The following is a 22926-nucleotide window of genomic DNA, read 5'->3' on the forward strand; positions in this document are numbered from 1 at the left end:
CAGGGTAACTAAGCATAACTACACCAGTAAATGACAGAGATAAGTTCCATGTGGCCAAAAAACTGCGTGATTTGGTGCAGTTGAAAATTATTAAAGTAAGAAAAGGATAAGCACATGAGGGAAGAGGGCCCAGCTTGTGAGAGCTTACATTCTAAGCTTACACTCTTACTTCATTATAATTAAAAGTAATCTACTTTTCCTATATACACCTGTCCCCTGTGGTAAATATTCGGGGAAGAAAATGCTCTGAACTACAATTCCCATGATTCATAAAGGGCTCAGTGGCTTGCTCTACATTGCGTGTGGATTATGGGATTTGTAGTTTAGCGGTGTATTGTCACTAAGATGCATAGCGCCCTTTACAAAGATGGCCGCCGCCGCGTCTTGCCGGCTATTCTGAGCATGCGCGCTGGGAATTTTGCCTGTGGAATGTGGAAGCTGAGAAAGGCTGAGAGCAGAGTGGTTATACAACACTGTGATGATGCGCTGCTGGTGCTTGTGTAACAGGGTAACAGGGAGCAAAGCCAGACAATAGAGTGCATCAGAATGGACAGAGCAAACCCCGCTGGCATGCTCCTCCAGGTAGAGCCTATGAAGCAGCAATTGCTGGATGGTGATGTCCAGGCTGATGAGTTCTTCTGTATGATCCTGTCCTTCCTGGGGGAGCCCTCAGCTCATTCACACTTCCCTGACATTATACAGAGTCTGAGCAAGACCGAGCCCGTTCTGCATGCACAGCTGCTGCACCTATACCATGCTTACTTCATCCACAAGGTAACATCTGCTATTCTAGTGCCCCCATCCACCTACTGCTGCATTACTATTGCAAAAGTTATGCCATGTGTGTGATTGTCACAGGGGAGAGCTTGTATCTAATAATAACTATAGATGCACATCGATGATTAGAAGTCATCGATGGTCATCCCCTGATGTCGAATGGTTTTGCCCTCGATGGAAGTGAACAAGCTAGTGTCACACCATCGATGGTAGCTATTGGCCCGCCAGCCGACGGTTTTTATTTTCCTCTGAGACTCCAGCGCAGAATTAATAGGCTGTCAGCCAGTAGTAGCCCTGCGCTGCAGTGTAGGCGGGGCTGCAGTGCTGACTGACAGCTGAGACTGTCATGCTGGGTACACACTAGATGATGGTGTGTACCCAGTGATATCGCGTGAGGCGGGCCCTCGCTGTCGGTATCGCCCCTTGGACTATTGCAGCCGACAGGCGATGTCGCAGACGACGTGCAGAGCGCGCATCGACGGCGACATGGTGCATACACACTGGATGATATCGTGAGCGATGTGTGGGTATCGGCCACATCGTCCACTTTATCGTCTAGGTGTACCCAGCATCTGTCAGCACTGCAGCCCCACCCACTCTCGTTTGTGGGCAGGCAAGACAGCTTCTGACGTCTTGGTATTCGCAAAATTATGTGGATAGGACGCACAAGCAGCTTATGCTGATTAAAATGATATGCTGCATGCCTATATTCTGTGTGCGGCCACGACTGTATGTTGCATTTCGTATGCAGATGCGGCCGCAGTCACACACAGAATATAGGCATACCGCATTTCATTTTAATCAGCAAAAGCTGCTTGTGCGTCCTATTTGCATCATTTTGCGAATAAGACGCATTTCAATGGGAAAAGTTTAAACAAAAAGACGCTCAGGGCTAACCAAGTAACACCACACCATGGCATGGCTAGAAGGGCTGTTTAACGATGCGAATAAGACACATTTCCTGCTACGTGGCATATTGAGGAAAGATGTATAAGGACACATCTGGTATGATATGGGGCAGTTTTTCTTCCCCCTTGAAGAGCTAAGTGAAAGAAGCAATAGTTTTGAAGAGGGTGATTCATGGTGGTCCGGAGTTCCAGCTATGATGTCTGCATATTAGAAGGTGCTACAGTTTGACAGTACATGATAGCAGGTGTTATAATATAATTGAATGCTATACTAACTGGAAACCAGGAGTGCCATTAAGCATTATAAGTATAACTGCTTACATCAGGACAACAGAGTAGTGTAGAACCTGCAGGTGATGTGGTCAGCACTGGATTGTGGTTAATAGGCAATTCTGGCTATTAATTCCTATTAAAACTAGATACTCTCTACAGAGCAGTAGGATGGGCTAAAGGACAGTGGCCCTTATTCCGAGTTGATCGCTAGCTGCTTTCGGTCGCAGCGTGGCAATTAGGTGAAAAAGCGGCACTTTTGCGCATGCGTACGGGCCGCAGTACGCACGCGCGAAGTGCTTTCACACAAAACTATGCAGTTTTACACAAGGTCGAGCAACGCTTTTCTGTCGCTCTGTTGATCGGTGAGTGATTGACAGGAAGTGGGTGTTTCTGGGTGGTAACTGGCCGTTTTCCGGGAGTGTGCTAAAAAACGCAGGCGTGCCTGGGAAAACGGGGGAGTGGCTGGCCAAACGCAGGGCGTGTTTGTGACGTCAAAACAGGAACTAAACTGTCTGCAGTGATCGCAAGGTAGGAGTAGGTTTGGAGCTGCTCAGAAACTGCATGAAAATTTTTTCAAGCAGTTCTGCTAAACTTTCGGTCGTACTTCTGCTAAGCTAAGATACACTCCCAGAGGGCGGCGGCCTAGCGTTTGCACTGCTGCTAAAAAGCAGCTAGCGAGCGATCAACTCGGAATGAGGGCCAGTATATGTAGTTCAGCAACAGTTGCTGACTGCCCTAAGGTATCAAAGGAGTGGGTGTACTTTAAAGAGAGAGTGATGTCATTGTGCAAAAATCTTGGCTTTGGAAGTTAATGACATCATCAGTTGGCTTGGCAGAACCGGACATAAGATTTCAGGCTTCTCTAGTAACCATAACAATTGCCTTATCTGACATAAACTAAATTGAACTTGTTTTATCAGGTGATTATGTACACTATAGATTGCTAACCAGTCTCCGTTCATCTGTAGGGACCTTCAGACTCTGTGGCTTATGATGAAGAGTTGGAGATTGCAATGGCACTATCTCTTCAAGAAGACCCTCATTATACGGACCATCTTCTTGTTGACAACAGTTGTCCACATCAACATTGTAGCTCTGATTCTAAGCTCTCCTTTGCTGATGCTGCTAAAATATCTATTCGTCAAATCCATAAAAATGACCAGAAGTCCCCACCTATCACAAACGTCTTTGAACGAGATGCTGGTATGGCTGATGTAGGGCTTTCAAAAAGCCTGGCAAGACTTTGCATCGCCGACGGCAAGAGGACAGATGTAGACACTTCTTATAGCGGTCAGCCTGAGCCCGAGGATTGTGTTCTCAGCTGTGATGGTGGAGATATTTATCACATAAAGTCCCCAGTTACAAAACCAAGTGAGACAAAAAGGGGTAGAAGGAGCCGGAGGAAGAAAAACTCACGTGTGTCGAGGAGTCCTGTGTCGGTGAGACCAGTAGTGGTTTGGTTTAGGAGAGACCTAAGACTTCACGATAACCCGGCCTTAATCGCTGCCTTAGAGCTTGGGGCACCGGTCATTCCTGTTTTCCTGTGGAGTCTGAGCGAGGAGACTGGACAGAACTTCACATTGGCCACTGGTGGGGCTACCAAATACTGGCTTCACCAGGCCTTATTCCAGCTCAACCAGTCTCTGATGCAGATGTACGGCAGCCACCTAATCTTTAGGGTGAACCACACGTGTGCTGAAGAACTTGTATCTCTTGTGGAGGAGACAGGGGCGGATACTGTCTTCGTGAACGCAGTGTATGAGCCATGGTTAAAAGAGAGAGATGATTTTATTTCAGAGACGTTAAAGAGACGAGGAGTGATGTTTAAAAAGTCCCATTCATACTGTCTATATGAGCCCTACTCCGTCAGTACTGAGGGTGTTGGTCTAAGAGGTATGTTCTCTTGTAGGTAAAATCACATGGCTCATGGTTGTATGGAGCCCGGCAGGGTGTCAGTGGTGTTTGTTGTTTCGGACGCATATAAATTATCTATTTATATAACACCGAATTGTGCAATTACTGGCTCTACAGGGCCCGGTGGTGAGGGGGTCAACGCTCCTCCAGTCATATGTGGGGGTCTTCCAAAATATGCTATGTGGCCTAGCTATGCTGTGTTCCACCCTTGTATATACCCGTACATTGTAAACTGCTTCGGACATAAGCGCCATTAATACCTTTGGTAGCCTGCTCTTTTCCAGCTTGCCTGCAGGAATACTGTACCCTACAACAGAGAGCTGGCATGTTAATCTGCTATCCTGCTAATCTCTCTCCCACTATTTGCTTGGGGTAATAAAATGGGCTTCAGGGGGAGGAGACTATCCAGAGCTCTGCAGCCGATTTCGTGACAGCAGAGACTTGATCTAAAATAAATATGTTTCCTGTTGTTAGATCTCATGAATAAAAGAGAAAGGAAGGAGGGGTTCAAGTTGGGGATGTAGGAAAATAAGATTTTACTTACCGATAAATCTATTTCTCATAGTCCGTAGTGGATGCTGGGGACTCCGTCAGGACCATGGGGAATAGCGGCTCCGCAGGAGACAGGGCACAAAAGCAAGCTTTTAGGATCACATGGTGTGTACTGGCTCCTCCCCCCATGACCCTCCTCCAAGCCTCAGTTAGGTACTGTGCCCGGACGAGCGTACACAATAAGGAAGGATCTTGAATCCCGGGTAAGACTCATACCAGCCACACCAATCACACCGTACAACTTGTGATTTGAACCCAGTTAACAGTATGATAACAATGAAGTAGCCTCTAAAAAAGATGGCTCACAACAATAATAACCCGATTTTTTTGTAACAATAACTATGTACAAGTAATGCAGACAATCCGCACTTGGGATGGGCGCCCAGCATCCACTACGGACTATGAGAAATAGATTTATCGGTAAGTAAAATCTTATTTTCTCTAACGTCCTAGTGGATGCTGGGGACTCCGTCAGGACCATGGGGATTATACCAAAGCTCCCAAACGGGCGGGAGAGTGCGGATGACTCTGCAGCACCGAATGAGAGAACTCCAGGTCCTCCTCAGCCAGGGTATCAAATTTGTAGAATTTAGCAAACGTGTTTGCCCCTGACCAAGTAGCTGCTCGGCAAGTTGTAAAGCCGAGACCCCTCGGGCAGCCGCCCAAGATGAGCCCACCTTCCTTGTGGAATGGGCATTTACAGATTTTGGCTGTGGCAGGCCTGCCACAGAATGTGCAAGCTGAATTGTACTACAAATCCAACGAGCAATAGTCTGCTTAGAAGCAGGAGCACCCAGCTTTTTGGGTGCCTACAATATAAACAGCAAGTCAGACTTTCTGACTCCAGCCGTCCTGGAATTATATATATATATATATATATATATATATATATATTTTCAGGGCCCTGACAACGTCTAGCAACTTGGAGTCCTCCAAGTCCCTAGTAGCCGCAGGCACCACAATAGGTTGTTTCAGGTGAAACGCTGACACCACCTTAGGAAGAAACTGGGGACGAGTCCGCAGTTCTGCCCTGTCCGAATGGAAAATCAAATATGGACTTTTGTAAGACAAAGCCGCCAATTTTGACAATCGCCTGGCCGAGGCCAGGGCCAACAGCATGGTCACTTTCCATGTGAGATATTTCAAATCCACAGATTTGAGTGGTTCAAACCAATATGATTTGAGGAATCCCAACACTACGTTGAGATCCCACGGTGCCACTGGAGGCACACAAGGGCTGTATATGCAATACTCCCTTGACAAACGTCTGGACTTCAGGAACTGATGCCAATTCTTTCTGGAAGAAAATCTATAGGGCCGAAACTTGAACCTTAATGGACCCCAATTTGAGGCTCATAGACACTCCTGTTTGCAGGAAGTGCAGAAATCGACCTAGTTGAAATTTTTTCGTGGGGCCTTCCTGGCCTCACCCACGCAACATATTTTTACCACATGTGGTGATAACGTTGTGCGGTCACCTCCTTCCTGGCTTTGACCAGGGTAGGTATGACCTCTTCCGGAATGCCTTTTCCCTTAGGATCCGGCGTTCAAACCGCCATGCCGTCAAACGCAGTCGCGGTAAGTCTTGGAACAGACAAGGTCCCTGCTGGAGCAGGTCCTTTCTTAAAGGCCGATGCCACGGTTCCTCTTGGAACAGACATGGTACTTGCTGAAAGCAAATCCCTTCTTAGCTCCCGAGGCCATTAGTCCTCTGTGAGCATCTCTTGAAGTTCCGGTTACCAAGTCCCTCTTGGCCAATCCGGAGCCACGAGTATAGTTCTTACTCCTCTATGTCTTATAATTCTCAATACCTTGGTTATGAGAAGCAGAGGAGGGAACACATACACCGACTGTTACACCCACGGTGTTACCAGGACGTCCACAGCTATCGCCTGAAGGTCTCGTGACCTGGCGCAATACAATCCCATTTTTTGTTCGGGCGGGACGCCATCATGTCCACCTTTGGTCTTTCCCAACGGTTCACAATCATGCGGAAAACTTCCCGATGAAGTTCCCACTCTCCCGGGTGGAGGTCGTGCCTGCTGAGGAAGTCTGCTTCCCAGTCGTCCACTCCCGGAATGAACACTGCTGACAGTGCTATCACATGATTTTCCGCCTAGCGAAAAATCCTTGCAGTTTTGCCACTGCCCTCCTGCTTCTTGTGCCGCCCTTTCTGTTTACGTGGGCAACTGCCGTGATGTTATCCCACTGGATCAATACCGGCTGACCTTGAAGCAGAGGTCTTGCTAAGCTTAGAGCATTATAAATTTGCTCTTAGCTCCAGTATATTTATGTGGAGAGAATTCTCCAGACCTGATCACACTCCCTGGAAATTTTTTCCCTGTGTGACTGCTCCCCAGCCTCTCAGGCTGGCCTCCGTGGTCACCAGCATCCAATCCTGAATGCCGAATCTACGGCCCTCTAGAAGATGAGCACTCTGTAATCACCACAGGAGAGACACCCTTGTCCTTGGATATAGGGTTATCCGCTGATGCATCTGAAGATGCGATCCGGACCATTTGTCCAGCAGATCCCACTGAAGAGTTCTTGCGTGAAATCTGCCTAATGGAATCGCTTCGTAATAAGCCACCATTTTTACCAGGACTCTTGTGCAATGATGCACTGACACTTTTCCTGGTTTTAGGAGGATCCCGATTAGCTCGGATAACTCCCTGGCTTTCTCCTCTGGGAGAAACACCTTTTTCTGGACTGTGTCCAGAATCATCCCTAGGACCAGCAGACGTGTCGTCGGAACAACTGCGGTTTTGGAATATTTAGAATCCACCCGTGTTGTCGTAGAACTACTTGAGATAGTGCTACTCCGACCTCCAACTGTTCTCTGGACCTTGTTCTTATCAGGAGGTCGTCCATTTTCTTTGAAGACGAATCCTCATTTCGGTCATTACCTTGGTAAGGACCCGGGGTGCCTTGGACAATCCAACGGCATCGTCTGAAACTGATAGTGACAGTTCTGTACCACGAACCTGAGATACCCTTGGTGAGAGAGGCAAATTTTGGGACATGGAGGTAAGCATCCCTGATGTCCCGGGACACCATATAGTCCCCTTCTTCCCGGTTCGCTATCACTGCTCTGAGTGACTCCATCTGGATTTGAACCTTTGTAAGTGTTCAAATATTTCAGATTTAGAATAGGGCTCACCTAGCCTTCTGGCTTCAGTACCACAATATAGTGTGGAATAATACCCCTTTCCCTGTTGTAGGAGGGGTAATTTTATTATCACCTGCTGGGAATACAGCTTGTGAATTGTTTTCAATACTGCCTCCCTGTCGGAGGGAGACATTGGTACAGCAGACTACAGGAATCTGCGAGGGGGAAACGTCTCGACATTCCAATCTGTACCCCTTGGATACTACTTGTAGGATCCAGGGGTCCTGTACGGTCCTAGCGTCATGCTGAGAACTTGGTAGAAGCGGTGGAGGGCTTCTGTTCCTGGGAATGGGCTGCCTGCTGCAGTCTTCTTCCCTTTCCTCTATCCCTGGGCAGATATGACTCTTATAGGGTTGAAAGGACTGAGGCTGAAAAGACGGTGTCTTTTTCTGCAGAGATGTGACTTAGGGTAAAAAACGGTGGATTTTCCAGCAGTTGCCGTGGCCACCAGGTCCCATGGACCGACCCCAAATAACTCCTCCCCTTTATACGGCAATACATCTTTGTGCCGTTTGGAATCTGCATCACCTGACCACTGTCGTGTCCATAAACATCTTCTTGCAGATATGGACATCGCATTTACTCTTGATGCCAGAGTGCAAATATCCCTCTGCGCATCTCGCATATATAGAAATGCATCCTTTAAATGCTCTATAGTCAATAAAATACTGTCCCTGTCAAGGGTATCAATATTTTTAGTCAGGGAATCCGACCAAGCCACCTCAGCTCTGCACATCCAGGCTGAGGCGATCGCTGGTCGCAGTATAACATCAGCATGTGTGTGTATACTTTTTAGGATATTTTTCAGCCTCCTATCAGCTGGCTCCTTAAGTACGGCCCTATCCGTAGATGGTACCGCTACTTGTTCTGATAAGCGTGTGAGCGCCTTATCCACCCTGAGGGGTGTTTCCCACCGCGCCTTAACTTCTGGCGGGAAAGGGTATACCGCCAATAATTTTCTATCGGGGGAAACCCACGCATCATCACACACTTCATTTAATTTATCTGATTCAGGAAAAACTACAGGTAGTTTTTTCACCTCACACATAATACCCTTTTTTGTGGTACTTGGAGTATCAGAAATATTTAACACCTCCTTCATTGCCCTTAACGTGTGGCCCTAAAAGAAAATACGTTTGTTTCTTCACCGTCGACACTGAAATCAGTGTCTGGGTCTGTGTCGACCGACTGAGGTAAATGGGCATTTTACAGCCCCTGACGGTGTTTGAGACGCCTGGACAGATACTAATTTGTTCGCCGGCCCTCTCATGTCGTCAACCGGCTTGCAGCGTGTTGACATTGTCACGTAATTTCCATAAATAAGCCATCCATTCCGGTGTCGACTCCCTAGAGAGTGACATCACCATTACAGGCAATTTGCTCCGCCTCCTCACCAATATTTTCCTCATACATGTCGACACACACGTACCGACATACAGCACACACATAGGGAATGCTCTGATAGAGGACAGGACCCACTAGCCCTTTGGGGAGACAGAGGGAGAGTTTGCCAGCACACACCAAAACGCTATAATTATCCAGGGACAACCTTTATATAAGTGTTCCTCCCTTATAGCATTTTAATATATATACATATCGCCAAATCAGTGCCCCCCCTCTCTGTCTTAACCCTGTTTCTGTAGTGCAGTGCAGGGGAGAGCATGGGAGCCTTCCCACCAGCCTTTCTGTGAGGGAAAATGGCGCTGTGTGCTGAGGAGAATAGGCCCCGCCCCCTTTTCGGCGGGCTTCTTCTCCGGAGTTTTAGATATCTGGCAGGGGTTAAATACATCCATATAGCCTCAAGGGCTATATGTGATGTATTTTTCGCCATACAGGTATTATACATTGCTGCCCAGGGCGCCCCCCTCCAGCGCCCTGCACCCTCCGTGACCGCTGTGTGAAGTGTGCTGACAACAATGGCGCACAGCTGCAGTGCTGTGCGCTACCTGATGAAGACTGAGAGTCTTCTGCAGCCTGGTTCCGGACCTCTTCATCTTCAGCGTCTGCAAGGGGGGTCGGCGGCGCGGCTCCGGGACGAACCCCAGGGCGAGCCCTGTGTTCCGACTCCCTCTGGAGCTATGTCCAGTAGCCTAAGAATCCAATCCATCCTGCACGCAGGTGAGTTGAAAATCTCTCCCCTAAGTCCCTCGATGCAGTGAGCCTGTTGCCAGCAGGACTCACTGAAAATAAAGAACCTAAAAACTTTTTCTAAGTAACTCTTTAAGAGAGCCACCTAGATTGCACCCTTCTCGGCCGGGCACAAAAACCTAACTGAGGCTTGGAGGAGGGTCATGGGGGGAGGAGCCAGTACACACCATGTGATCCTAAAAGCTTGCTTTTGTGCCCTGTCTCCTGCGGAGCCGCTATTCCCCATGGTCCTGACGGAGTCCCCAGCATCCACTAGGACGTTAGAGAAATAAAGGAGAGGGGTTACAAATGAAACAATAAACATTTCCTTGGAATCATAAGATTAATGATGGAAATACTTGAACAAATACAGTAAAGGCAACAATTTGGGAACTAACATTTAGCATCCAAAAGACCCATATCAGATAGAAAATACCTATATCAGATATCCCATATACAAAGATGAAGTAACTGTGGGAATATAGGGGGTTATTCCGAGTTGATCGCTCGCTAGCTACTTTTAGCAGCCGCGCAAACGCATAGTCGCCGCCCACTGGGGAGTGTATTTTCGCTTTGCAAGTGTGCGAACGCCTGTGCAGCCGAGCGGGACGAAAATGTTTTTTGCAGTTTCTGAGTAGGACTGGACTTGCTCAGCCCTTGCGATCACTTCAGTCTTTTTGGTCCCAGAATTGACGTCAGACGCCCGCCCTGCAAACGCCCAGACACACCTGCGTTTTTCAAAACACTCCCTGAAAACGGTCAGTTGACACCCATAAACACCCTCTTCCTGTCAGTCTCCCTGCGATCGGCTGTGCGAATGGATTCTTCGTTAAATCCATCGCCCAGCAACGAACCGCTTTGTACCCGTACGATGTGCGCAGTAGTAACCTGTTCGCTGCGCTGCGAAAAGTGGCAGCAATCGATCAACTCGGAATGACCCCCATAGTGGGTAAGTGAGAGCACTAGTGTTAAGGGGAGGTGGCAGAGGGCAATGGAAGCATAGGGAGAATAAAGGGATGGAATAACTCAAATAAAACTCATTAAATGTATGGAACGAAGTCAGTCCTGAGGAAAATGTAGTTATGCAACGTCCTAACCTTAAGTCCAGAGAGGAAATTGTTGTTACAAAAACTGTTAATTATATATCTGTTTTAATGACCAGGCTGACATAACATGATAAATAAATCCCAGCCGCAACCCCGCTATGACTGACGGCTCTCTGTAAGGGATGGAGTACGGCCATTCCCTCGCCTCTGTACTCACTGCATAATTAGAAACTCATTGTGTCTTTCATATTCTGAAACATGGGTGATCCCAGGGTCACTGTGACATAGAGCAGTAACCCTGGGTGCATCTGGCACAAGTGGCACCCCGCAATTCTTTCCTGACCGGTTGAATCCACTGGAGAGGACTTTTGCATAGTTACTGGTTCATATAAAAATGGTAATTTTCAATTGTCCAGGGAACGCATTAGCAAGGGAGCAGCCATATTGGCAAGATCCGTCTTCTAATATATGGTTCCCCCTCGGTGAGAGCGGGTGTAACCTATGACGAGGGCAGCGGATTATAGAACTAGGACTTATTACAGATCTGTCAGCCTTTAAACAAAGTCTCGGCACTCAATTGCTTAAAGTCCCATGTGCCATCCAAACAGTTAACAAGAAATAGACGCAACGGTGGCACTCATGGACAAAAAATATGGACCAAGGAGACGTCATGTAGCAGTTAAACGTTTTGGTTTATATTTGGGTTTAAGAATGCCAAATTGATTTCTCACAAATATTTAAAATGCCCGCTCTAATATATATTGTAAATGCCTGCACATCTTATTACCAAATCCCATAAATGTGCGCTGTACATCGCACAACACTGCATCCCATAAGAGAAAACAATACACCCACACATTATCTGAGTTCCAAAGCTCATTGATGTATATATTTGTTGTTAAAAGGGTATGGATTCAATATATATTACAAAGTACAGTATACCTATAGTTACATGAATACAACTCACACAGTAAACAGTTAGAACATACAATTACATACAGTTATATGCCATTACATACAGATTTAGTTACATGCCAGCGATACAATTACCATTCCCTCCATATGACTCTCTCTCTCTCTCTTTCCTCTGTAAAATCATGCAAGACCTCCATCTCCCTCTGAGACCAAAAAGCAAGTAACTGACCTCCTGTGTGGTCAGCAGAGTATTATCTAGTTTCTGGGGGAGGGGTTCATGGTGAGTCACCAATTCCTTTGTATATGGTAATCAGATTCAGCCTTGAAGACATCCAAAGGGCGGCATGAGTTCCCTGTCCTCTACCTCTAAGAATATCTATTGTTCTAATAAGAGCGATTTTAGCTTTTATACATGTAATCATAATTCCGTGTTGCAATGTACTACAACTTAATAACAAGTATCAAATTAATCTACACATTAAGCTGGTTGCTTCAATAGTAAACATGACAGGTCTATCTGGTTCCGTACAAATAATACACATACATGACACCGCTTCATTACATATACAATTCCAAATCATCATGATGTCTGGCGTTTGATATTATTATAATTATGTACTGTATGAAATAAGTGTCGAATCCATCTCTGTGGCATGTCCATGTACATGCGTGTGTTACCATATTTTGCTGTGCTTGCTGCGCATATTTGCAAGTATAGCGACTCGTGTGTAGTTTGTATGTTCTCTTGATGTAATATTTTTTTTACTTTAAAGTTTCATGTTCCCATGTATCATACATAGGTTATCCCATGTGAGCTGTTTGGGTGGTCATCCTTTGTTTCTTCTAACTCTTATTCTGGTATAATTTTATTATTCTCTCATGATGTGTGATAAAGAACTGTCCATGTTCTGCCATATCTACAATGGCCACTTCTGCTCCTCGTCATCTAGGTATCGGCTCTGTCAGCCATTTTATGAGCTGCTGTAAAAGGAACTCATCTACCCAAAATGGTGCTCCTCTTGACGCTCCCACCAGCCTCCCTGTTCCATCATGCTGGCCGGACTCTGTGGACCTGGACAGGCTGAACTTGGCAAAGATGCCTGAAAGGAAAGATGGCAGTGTGGTAAGCGTCTTGTGTGCTGTGACTCCAGCGGAGTTATCTGTCTTAATTCACTAACTCCCCCCCAAAAAAACAGCATTGTCTGTGTCCAGAGTTACCACTCCACAAATGACCCGTATCCTGTCATCTGGTAGTTGGGCCTGTAAGTGTGTTCCCTACGTGACTGCCCATATTCCAATGATGCCAGTGACATTCATCGGCCATCTCTATTTTCCCGAATTTCCTTGCTGAGATCTCTGGTGATTTTGGGCCCACACGTTGGAGCTGTGTTTGATTAAATGCAGCCAAGTTGCTTTAGTAGCTTATCTATGTCTAGAAGATGCACTATAGAACTTAGATAATACATTGGCTCTTTGGTGTTTCTGCAGATTGACTGGGCAGCGACTATCCGGAAATCTTGGGATTTTAGTGAAGATGGAGCGTACACATGCCTGGGAAACTTTCTTGAAGACGGTAAATATACTTCTGGTACATTTATATAAAATGGCAATGTAGCAATAATTTTAATGATAAAACCAAGCTATGGGCAGCATGGTGGCACGGTGGTCATCGTTGCCGCACAGCGCTGAGGTCATGCATGCAAATCAGACCAAGGTCCTTTATGTCTGGAGCCTGTATTTCCTCCCACAGTCCAAGAGCAATCAGGTCTGTTGGTATATGTGAAACAGCCTTCACAGGTCCTCGGCTTCATTCTTCCCTTACCCCAGCTAACTGTCCTCAGGTTATACCAAATATGTGTCCGTCATTGTAAGGAGCTAGTTCCCTCCAATACAGAAATGGCAGATATGCAGGGCAGTAGGGAGCCCGGCCGGGCCCAGGTACTTTTCAGGGGCGTGACTTAATCATGGGAGGCGTGACCTTGCACACTTAGAAGAAAATACAGAAAAAATAGTACTTTTAAGTGCTTCCCTGGGCACACAGCAGCGGGTGCTGGGCTGAGGTGCAAGTACCACTGCCTGGTAAGGGGGGACTTGGGCTCCCTCTGGGCCCCTCCATCAGGCCTTGGCCCAGGTAAATAGTACCTGCTCCCCCTCCCCTCTTGGCACCCATACAGATATGTATGATATCATATTGTTATAGGATGGAAGGATTAATGAATGTGATACATTGGGGCGACAATCATTTTTGTTTATTTTTTTTTGTTAAATATAATTACTTTTTTTTAGGTACTTTGGAAAACCCTTTAGAGTGAGGAGGGTCTGTCTGATCTCCCTGCACACCCTACACTGCTAGATATAGCGCTATGTAGCTATAACAGCAGCTTTGATTAGGTATGATTGGGTGCTCTGCCCAACATTTGTCTTATACTGGGGTTGGGCTGGCCTTCAGAGTAAGCTGGCGTTGGCCAGCAGGGGGCACTATGAAATGCTGATGTGCTCACTGCGTGCCCATCTGTCTCCTCCATCCCGGCCTGACCTACCCTGCACTGAAGGTGGGCTGCTGGCATTGCAGACTCGCAGCTTCCCCCTCTCCTGCCCGGAGCTCACTGGTCAGTGGGTGGGAGAGAGTGGAGGCTGTGTGGTGGGCCACTGCTTGTCTCCTGTGATGGGGTCCGGAAGTGGGGTTTTGGCCTGTTGCTGAATGTTGTCTCAGAGCCAGGAGACAGTGCACTTATGTGGAGACATTTGTAGAAGGTCATAAAGTAGTTTCAGTAAGCCCAGTAGAGATTTATTACAGTGTGCCACCAAATGAAGCCCCATATCTTCTGAGATAGCTTCTAAAATTTACTTTGGTAAACTGCAAAACCTGAAATACAAGTGGGAATTGTCTTGGTCAGGAGACATCCTTCCATCTAGGGACGTTCGTGTGCAGAAACAGAGTTTAGTACTTTGGTAACAGAAATACTAAAATGGTTACACTTTGTTTGCCACAAACGACAGATGTATCCTCATAGACTGTGGCTGTAGACGTGGCAAATAGCCCCTTTTCGGCGTGCCAGGTCCAGGCGACTCGCCCGCACCGAGTGTCTTTTGTACTGAAATGTGCGTCTTATGCAAGCCATACCAACTTCTCACCAACTTTTCTCCAACACTCCAAACTTCCAACCATCCAACTTGTTTGTTCAACTAAAACAGTGTTCCACACATCTAACCAACTCTTCATCAGACCAACCAACCTGCCAATTTCTGTCCAACTTGTTATGTCACCGAAGTTGGTGGACAGTGCCTGCCTACAGTAGAGGTAGAGCCCCTTACACACATGACGCCAAGTAGAGCACCTTACACGCATTTATGCCAAGCAGAGCCCCTTACGCGCAATATGCCAAGTAGAGCCCCTTTCACGCACTATACCAAATAAATGAGAGCTGGTTGGGTCTCTACGATTGTGTGTCTTTACATCGGCACAAGAGGATCTTCACACTTCAGCGTGGCTCATGTAATATTACACATATATATATATATATATAAAAAACCAGGCTATAAATTGTGCTGGATAATATTATATCATGCCTCCTGAATGACCTGGTTTAGGCTGGACAGTCCGTATTTGGGGGCTCTGTCCAGCTGTCCTCATTAGGATAGCTTTAACTCGATCAGGCCTGGAGGTTCGGGGATATCACCTATTTTACTGACGCACTGCATGTAAGGGGTGCATTTAGGGGGAGGGGACTGCTGGCGTTCCAGTGCATCGGATACGCCTGGGTCTAATTATTCATTTAAATTAATAAATGGTGGCACGCTTTTACTAACCTTCTTCCTACAGATGGATGTAAAGGTCAGAGCATTTTTCTTACGGATTGTCACCAAAATGTCTTGACCCTGCACCTTACAAATATTGTTCATTTAATCACTTTATGCACAGTGGTGAGAAACGTCCTGACAAAGAGCCCGGGACCCTGAGCAGCCAGACAGGGACCACTTGGCCGCATGTGACTGACTGCAGGCCAGGCTCACTGACAGCTGTAATCTCCTAGATATATGATGGTTATTCCTGTCGCAGAGACTTCTGCAAACTGTTCTAAGGGGGAGGGGGTGTGCTTTGTGGTCAGATCGCGGGTGTCAATGCGAGGGAGTGCATGGTGATCGCAGCTCAGGTTTCCGGATAAGGGGGGGTGCAAGGAAATCACAGATGCTCCCACTCCGCTGCCGACAATGCCTGGATATTAGGGGCGGCCCAGCAGCAGTGATGTACTGCTGTAGCTGCCCCTGGTCCTTCTCCTGTTTCGCCTCCACTGCTGAGGGTCCCTGTGTCACAGGTGCAGCCAGGCAGCAGTAAAGTACTGCTGCCACTGCCAGGATGACAGGGGCAGCCCGGCAGCAGTGATGGACTGCCGCAGCTGCCCCTTAACCTCCTCTCGGTTACCCCTCCACAGTGCCGCCGCTGCCGGGGATCCCTGGATGACAAGGTCAGCCCAGCCGGCAGCGATGGTGACGAAGTAGGCGGACACTGCCGGACTGTGTCCGCCTACTAATCGTAGGGAACCTTTCTCCCTACACTAGAACGATTAGTTGGGAAAATCAAACAGGTTTGATTTTCCCAACTAGTTGGACCGACCGTTTCTGGCCGTTTTTCTGCGTGTGGGAGCAAACGTCTGATAATCCTTTGCTCCCACACACTGCAAGATTATCGTTCCAACCAGCTAACTAGTTGGCTGGTTGGAACAATATCTTCCTGATGTATGGCTAGCATAAGTCGCACTGATCAATTTGTGCAACTGAGTCTGAATACGATGCAGCGGCCACAACTTTCTCACGCCGAGTTCCATTGAGCTTTATCTGCGACTTTGTTCGGATTTAAAACTCATCCCTGTGCGGTTAAAGTCGCAGCAACCCTAGCACACTGTGAGTCACGTTCACGCTTGGCATCTGGCAATGTATGGCCACTGGCGCTAGGTGTATGAGGACACAGCTGTATTCCTGTATTATGAGAGAGAATGCCTCCTGTTTTGAAATACAAGTATATTACAAGTCACCTCTGAGTTCCATGACCCATACTCCCATACATTCTTTTTCTTTCTTCTCTCATTTTTACTATCTTTTTTTTTTTTTAAGGAATAAAACACTATGACAAGGAATCGGGGCGTGCTGATAAGCCGTACACCAGCCATATTTCCCCCTATCTCCACTTCGGTCAGATCAGCCCCAGGACAGTATTGCATGAAGCGTACTTTACCAGAAGAAACGTGCCAAAATTTCTGAGGAAGCTGGCATGGCGTGACCTGGCATATTGGCTTCTTGTACTGTTCCCGGACTTGCCTGTGGAACCAGTCAGACCGGCATACAAAGTACGTAGACTATGCCAGAGGCTTAAAAGCAATACACTTATATATATAGCTTGCATGTTTGGTTTTTAAAATGAAGATGATAAAGGGTAATGACATGGCTGCGACATTGAGAATACAGATGTGTATAATCGTGCAGTAGGGACCCAGCTCCAATCACCCACAGGGAAGTCAGTCAGCTGATACTTGGCTGATGATGGAAAGCGCCGTCTCTGGTGCTGTAACAGAATATCCTGTACGTACTTTATTTGGGTTGAGATCTAGTGACTGAGAAGGCAATGACTTCTGGGTAACATCAGTGTCATTCTCATCCAACCATAAGATGACCACACGTGGTCTTTGGATGGGACATCTCCATGTCTTGGTTAGACTGGTATGGTGGATTACATATAGACATTCGGCACGAATGCACTGAAGTGATTGAACAGAGTTTGCACGTTTGATGATGAACCTTTTAGTACTGTTTCCGGATGATGCAAACATCGCTCATTTCAGAGTCAGCGTTGGAGCACTGATCAGAAGCATTTGCGGGCCTGGCAGAAGGGGAGGACCGGATACCCCCTGGTGGATGCCGCTATGAGAGAGCTGTGGCTCACTGGCTGGATGTGTAATTACTCCAGGCATGTCGTGGCTTCCTTCCTCGTGGCTTATCTGCACATCCACTGGCTCCACGGATACAGGTGGTTCCAGGTACAGGCAAGGCCACAGCTATAAACATTTTATTTAAGTGTTGTACTCTAATAGGTTGTCTTCCTTCTTTCCCTCTTAAAAATCTTCATTGACCATAGTGATGAAACATTTAGGTACTGTAGAGGACATGTCCTTACATATCAGTGTATTTAATAAAAACATACACTCTAGGACTTTTAGGGCAGCATGGTGGCACAAGTGTTAGCATCGCTGTGTCGGAGGACTATTACACTCTTGGGTAAGGTTCCTCAAGTTCTCATAAAATCAAGTGTTGGGAGTTTTTCTTTGAAATCTTTTATCAAAGCAAGATCAGACAAAGGAATACACTGCAGATAATTGTATTACCAATTGGGGAGACTGATTAAGGAAAGTGAATGTTTGAGAACTGTTCCCTTTTAAACGGACAATACAGCATATACTAGTTCCCAAGACAAAACACTCCTCCTCGACCTATGGCTTTGTTTTGATACTTAGGACACCCTTGTGGATGCAGATGTCGCCATCAACGCCATGATGTGGCAGAATGGGGGAATGTCCGGACTGGACCACTGGAATTTTGTGATGCATCCGGTGGACTCTGCCATGACCTGCGACCCATACGGGTCCTACGTGAAGAAGTGGTGCCCCGAGCTCGCTGGCCTGCCCGACGAATACATTCACAAGCCGTGGAAATGTGCCCCGTCACAGCTGCGACGAGCAGGTAGATCTATATAGGACTTCCATCATTACTTGTCCGCAGTTAGTCTTTGACATCATACATTATCTCCCTCCACCCCTTAAATATTTATCATTCGTTCCTTCAGGTTAAAAAAAATTTCCGTCAACATATGACAATGAGCTACGTTGTACCCAGGATATCATTATATTCAGCAGAGCTAATTATACTCAAAAGCAGCTTAAATGTATTTGCTTCACTGATTTAAAGAGTTTCGGGGAACAAGTTGTCCGGCAAGACTTCCCCTGAGGCCCCGACTGACTGAGTGATTAGACAAAAGAAGTGGACTAGTGGGGAAGTTGCCCGGGGCTTCCAGTGATTGAGTAGATAATGTATGTTGTAAAGGACATTTTCCCTGTATTCATTCAGCTTTGCTGAGCTCGGGCATAATTTTGCTATTTAGGGCTTTAGTGCCAGATTCAAAGTAAGGAGAAAATAAGGAAAGAATTTACACCCCTTGGTAATACCATGGTGCAGCGCAACTGTAGGGGATGTATCATGCAGAGAGATTTATAGCTGGGAAGGGGCGTGTTCTGGCTTAATTCTAAAGCCCCGTACACACGGGGAGAGAGGTTTGCTGAGCGATCTAGCACAGACCACTCAGCACACAGCGCGATGTGAAATGAGCGACCTGCTCGATTGTGCTTGCATGCAGGCCAATCTAGCACCGGCTATAGCGATGCGCGGGATCGCGTATCGCTATGGGGCATACACACACAGAGATCCGTGCTTAAGTTCTAAGCAATCTAGTCAGATTGCTTAGAATGTAAGCACTGATCTTTCTGTGTGTACCCCCCTTAAGTTTCAGTGTAAAAACAGTGCCTTAGTAATTCCCTACATGCAAAAGCAGACAGTATTTTCCCTGCATGCAAAAAATTAAATGCATTTCCACCCATTGCTTTACAACATGGTTTATTCCAAGAGCAAACTACTTCGATTTCCCTTTTTAAAAACAAAAAACTTGCTTCTAACTCTAAATCAGGCCTCGGTTATTATAGCACCTTAGTGACAATATGCATCTTGCGGAGTAGCACGCAGGAGCGTCTATTGGTGTTACCTGCGAGTTTATGTAGATTCTGGAACAAACTCTTCCCCATGTGTACATCCGTGCGGCCAATTGTCCAAGGCCAGAGACGCCCACTTTTAGCGCCCATGCAAGTGATATTGGTGCGTCCTTATACGCCACCATGGAAACTTGCAGTACATCCCTATGGCAGGTGGGGTTCCACTGTCTGGCCATGACCTTCTATGCTAGCAGCTGTGCATCTGGTAAAGCAGCCCCTTGCATTTACATGTTACCCACTACACTCTCATCACATACCCAATGAGCGGACCATGGGGGTAATTCTGAGTTGATCGCAGCAGCAAGTTTGTTAGCAATTGGGCAAAACCATGTGCACTGCAGTGGGGACAGATATAACATGTGCAGAGAGAGTTAGATTTGGGTGGGGTGTGTTCAATCTGCAATCTAAATTGCAGTGTAAAAATAAAGCAGCCAGTATTTACCCTGCACAGAAACAAAATAACCCACCCAAATCTAACTCTCTCTGCAAATGTTATATCTGCCCCCCCTGCAGTGCACATGGTTTTGCCCAATTGCTAACAAACTTGCTGCTGTGATCAACTCAGAATCACCCCCAATGTTTGCATGCACTACTAGCATCTCCCAGTCACCGGCCAATCACTTATTCACCATATTTCTGATACAGTCTGTCCTGATCGCAACAGCACCTGTGCACATACACTGTGTGTAAAACAGTGCGTGCGGACTGTGGCTCCGATCAGGCCCATCGACTACAAAGAGGAACTGAAAGCTAATCGTCACCTCGGACGTGCATGAGATTGGCGTTTCCACAGCCCAATCAATCTAGATCTCGGGGAATCTTATATTTAGGATAATAGAACCTTCAGAATATCGTCTGCTTTGCCACGGTTATAATTAAATCGCTAGTATTCCCAGACAAAGCCCAGTAAGTCTTAAAGGAGCACCTGTTAGGTTATGTAAGCTGCAATTACTGTATAGGAAAACGAAACCTTTGGTGCAGCTGTCCGTATCAGCCCACCAACAACAAATAAGAGCCAAGTGTAACATTACATTCATCATAATCTTCATTTTTTGCCGGGCTAGAGCTATTAAAAAGATTAAATGCAGTGGTGCGCCACCTGCTGGTCACATAAAATGCCAAATAATATAGTATCTCTCATGCTCTAAAGTTCTTATATAACAAAAAAAGTTACCTTATCAGGTACAGTGTTAGTACACCGTAGGAGCAGGATTGTACTGAGCAAGGAACAAATCATGCCTGGTAATAATGCTATAGTCTTCTGCATAATAATTTTCCTTTTGGCATGGGCAACCTGCATCGGACAGATTTCGAAGATTATTTTTTTCCTTTATTCTATGTGTCAGACTTGTCCCAATGTTCAGTATGGTCTTTCTTTAATTGTATCAGCCACACTGGGTTCCCCTACTTCAGGACCGCTGCTATTGCATAATAGAATGATGAATCTCCCAACCCATAAAGTTCCCTCTTCCAAATTGATTAGTTTTGTCTGGATACTTAGGTAATGTCGGTTAAAGGCCATTATCATCTGCATTTATTATTAGTGGCTGCCTCTGCCTGTCAATCAGGCAGTGGCGATCGCACCAGTGAGATGCTTTTGCGCCCGCATTCCACAAAGGGCTTACAGAGATCGCCTCTGAATTATTGCAGGAGAAGACACAATATTGATATGTACTGAGAAAATTAGAACCGTACTCTATTAATGGCCGCTTGGGGCGGTCAGTATAAAATATCATGTATAAATTGATGGGCAGAAGCGGACTAAAAATAAAAAAAACCTACATTTTTACATCACTCAAAATGTACAGGTGCAACTAATGATTGAAATGCGCAATACAACTGAATGCGGACAGGTTTTAATTTAAATTAATTTTAATCAAAAGGTAAGAATTCCCAAATCGTATGAACATGTGAAAAATACTTTAATTTTTTTTTTAGTAGTGTCTGTATATCTGTATACAGGCCCGAGCTGTCCTCGCTGTATAAATGCTTCATCTTATACGCATATTTTTTCTTTTGTTGAAAGGTGTTACATTAGGGGAAAATTACCCACACCGTATAGTCCTGGATTTAGAAGAGAGACGGGAACAGTCCCTGAAGGATATAGTTGAGGTGCGTAAGAAACAGCCGGAGTATGTGGACGAGGTCTCTGGCAGTGATATGGTGCCAGTTCCCGATTACCTCCTGGCCATCACCTTGGGGCAGCCTGATGGAGAGGATGATGTCACCAAGAACCGGACAGGCCGCTTCCTGCTACCCGTCATCACAAGGAAGGAGTTTAAATATAAAACCTTACAACCCAATTCAAAGGACAACCCCTACAACACAGTACTAAAAGGGTACGTGAGCCGTAAGCGGGATGAAACCATCGCCTTTATGAATGAAAGGCACTTCACTGCCAGCACCATCCATGAGGGGGTCCAGATGTATGAGAGGAGAGAGCGGACGGCCAGAGTCATAGAGGGACTTCCGCAACCCAAAGACTCCAAGCAAACCAGCCGGAGGACTCCCAGGAGCGATCCCTTCTCTATAATTCCTCCAGCCTATTTCCATCTAGCTAATTAATGTCTTGTCCTCAGAACATTGCAGTTTACATATCTGTATAATACACTCATTGGACTGTATTTTATATAATAATAAATGGGATGTGAATAAACATATATAGTGGCAGATGCTCAATTAGCTTCGTGATATCATTCACGTGCTTGAGAGGGAGGGGTATTTCTAAGCAGGAAAAAAAAAACCAACACATTTTGTTTCCCCCAGCACCCTGAATAATAGCAGTAACCAGATCTTGTTTACATATATTCGCGCAAATGTATGTATAAAGCCCCCAAGCCGCGTCAAGGCCTCTCTGTATATATTGGGGGTCCCTAGCGCTATAATCTAGGTGCAGGGCGTGGAACTCCCAAAATGATGGGCTTTAAATCTGGTTCCTGCTACTATTCAGGGTGCTGGGGGAAACAAAATGTGGGATGTGAATAAACACTTCAAATGACACTTGCATAGGAAAGGCTACTCCTTGGGTACAGTCGCTCAGAAGCAATATTGGTTCGCCAAGCAAAACAATAGGGGGAATATGGGCTGTACAATTTGAAAACAGCATGACAATGTACGGGCATGTGAATAGCAAGACTAAACCTTTATTGTGTTACACTAATGATAACTCAGCAATAAAACATATCCATTCTCACACTGTATTCACATTGTACAGCCAACAGTCCCCCTATTGGCACTAATTACCTCACCCCCTACCCCACGTACGCCTGTTTCCCTTGTCCTCATTTTAGTTTCGTAACCAAATTTGGTGACATTTTGATTTGTTAGATCAAGCTATAGCCAGCTCTGAACAGGGAGAAGTTTAATTATGGCCTTCCTACAGTATATCGATGTTTTCCATACTTGGGGGTCTATGGACTAAGCCTTGTTAAGAG

At 46.2% G+C, this 22926-nt stretch overlaps 2 protein-coding genes across 3 annotated transcripts in view; one reads left to right on the forward strand and one right to left on the reverse strand.

Moving 5' to 3' along the window:
* GCSH (glycine cleavage system protein H) overlaps positions 1 to 22926 on the reverse strand; it is a 169519-nt gene that overhangs the window by 90750 nt on the left and 55843 nt on the right. The window lies entirely within an intron of this gene.
* On the forward strand, positions 412 to 22171 carry LOC134969675 (deoxyribodipyrimidine photo-lyase-like). Its single transcript, XM_063945772.1, has 8 exons — positions 412 to 774; positions 2927 to 3851; positions 12632 to 12804; positions 13170 to 13254; positions 16794 to 17026; positions 17519 to 17713; positions 18188 to 18413; positions 21519 to 22171. Exons 1-8 carry the CDS (start codon positions 547 to 549, stop codon positions 22055 to 22057), a joined length of 2604 nt encoding a protein of 867 aa, XP_063801842.1. The 5' UTR covers positions 412 to 546; the 3' UTR covers positions 22058 to 22171.

Source organism: Pseudophryne corroboree, chromosome 11 (assembly GCF_028390025.1).
Source record: "Pseudophryne corroboree isolate aPseCor3 chromosome 11, aPseCor3.hap2, whole genome shotgun sequence".
NCBI lineage: Eukaryota > Metazoa > Chordata > Amphibia > Anura > Myobatrachidae > Pseudophryne > Pseudophryne corroboree.

Coding starts and splice junctions, on each gene's coding strand:
- LOC134969675 (XM_063945772.1), top strand. CDS start 547: ATGGACAGAGCAAACCCCGCTGGCATGCTCCTCCAGGTAGAGCCTATG. Junction 3,852..12,631: donor TGAGGGTGTTGGTCTAAGAG/GTATGTTCTCTT, acceptor CTCGTCATCTAG/GTATCGGCTCTGTCAGCCAT. Junction 17,027..17,518: donor CAGTCAGACCGGCATACAAA/GTACGTAGACTA, acceptor CGCTCATTTCAG/AGTCAGCGTTGGAGCACTGA.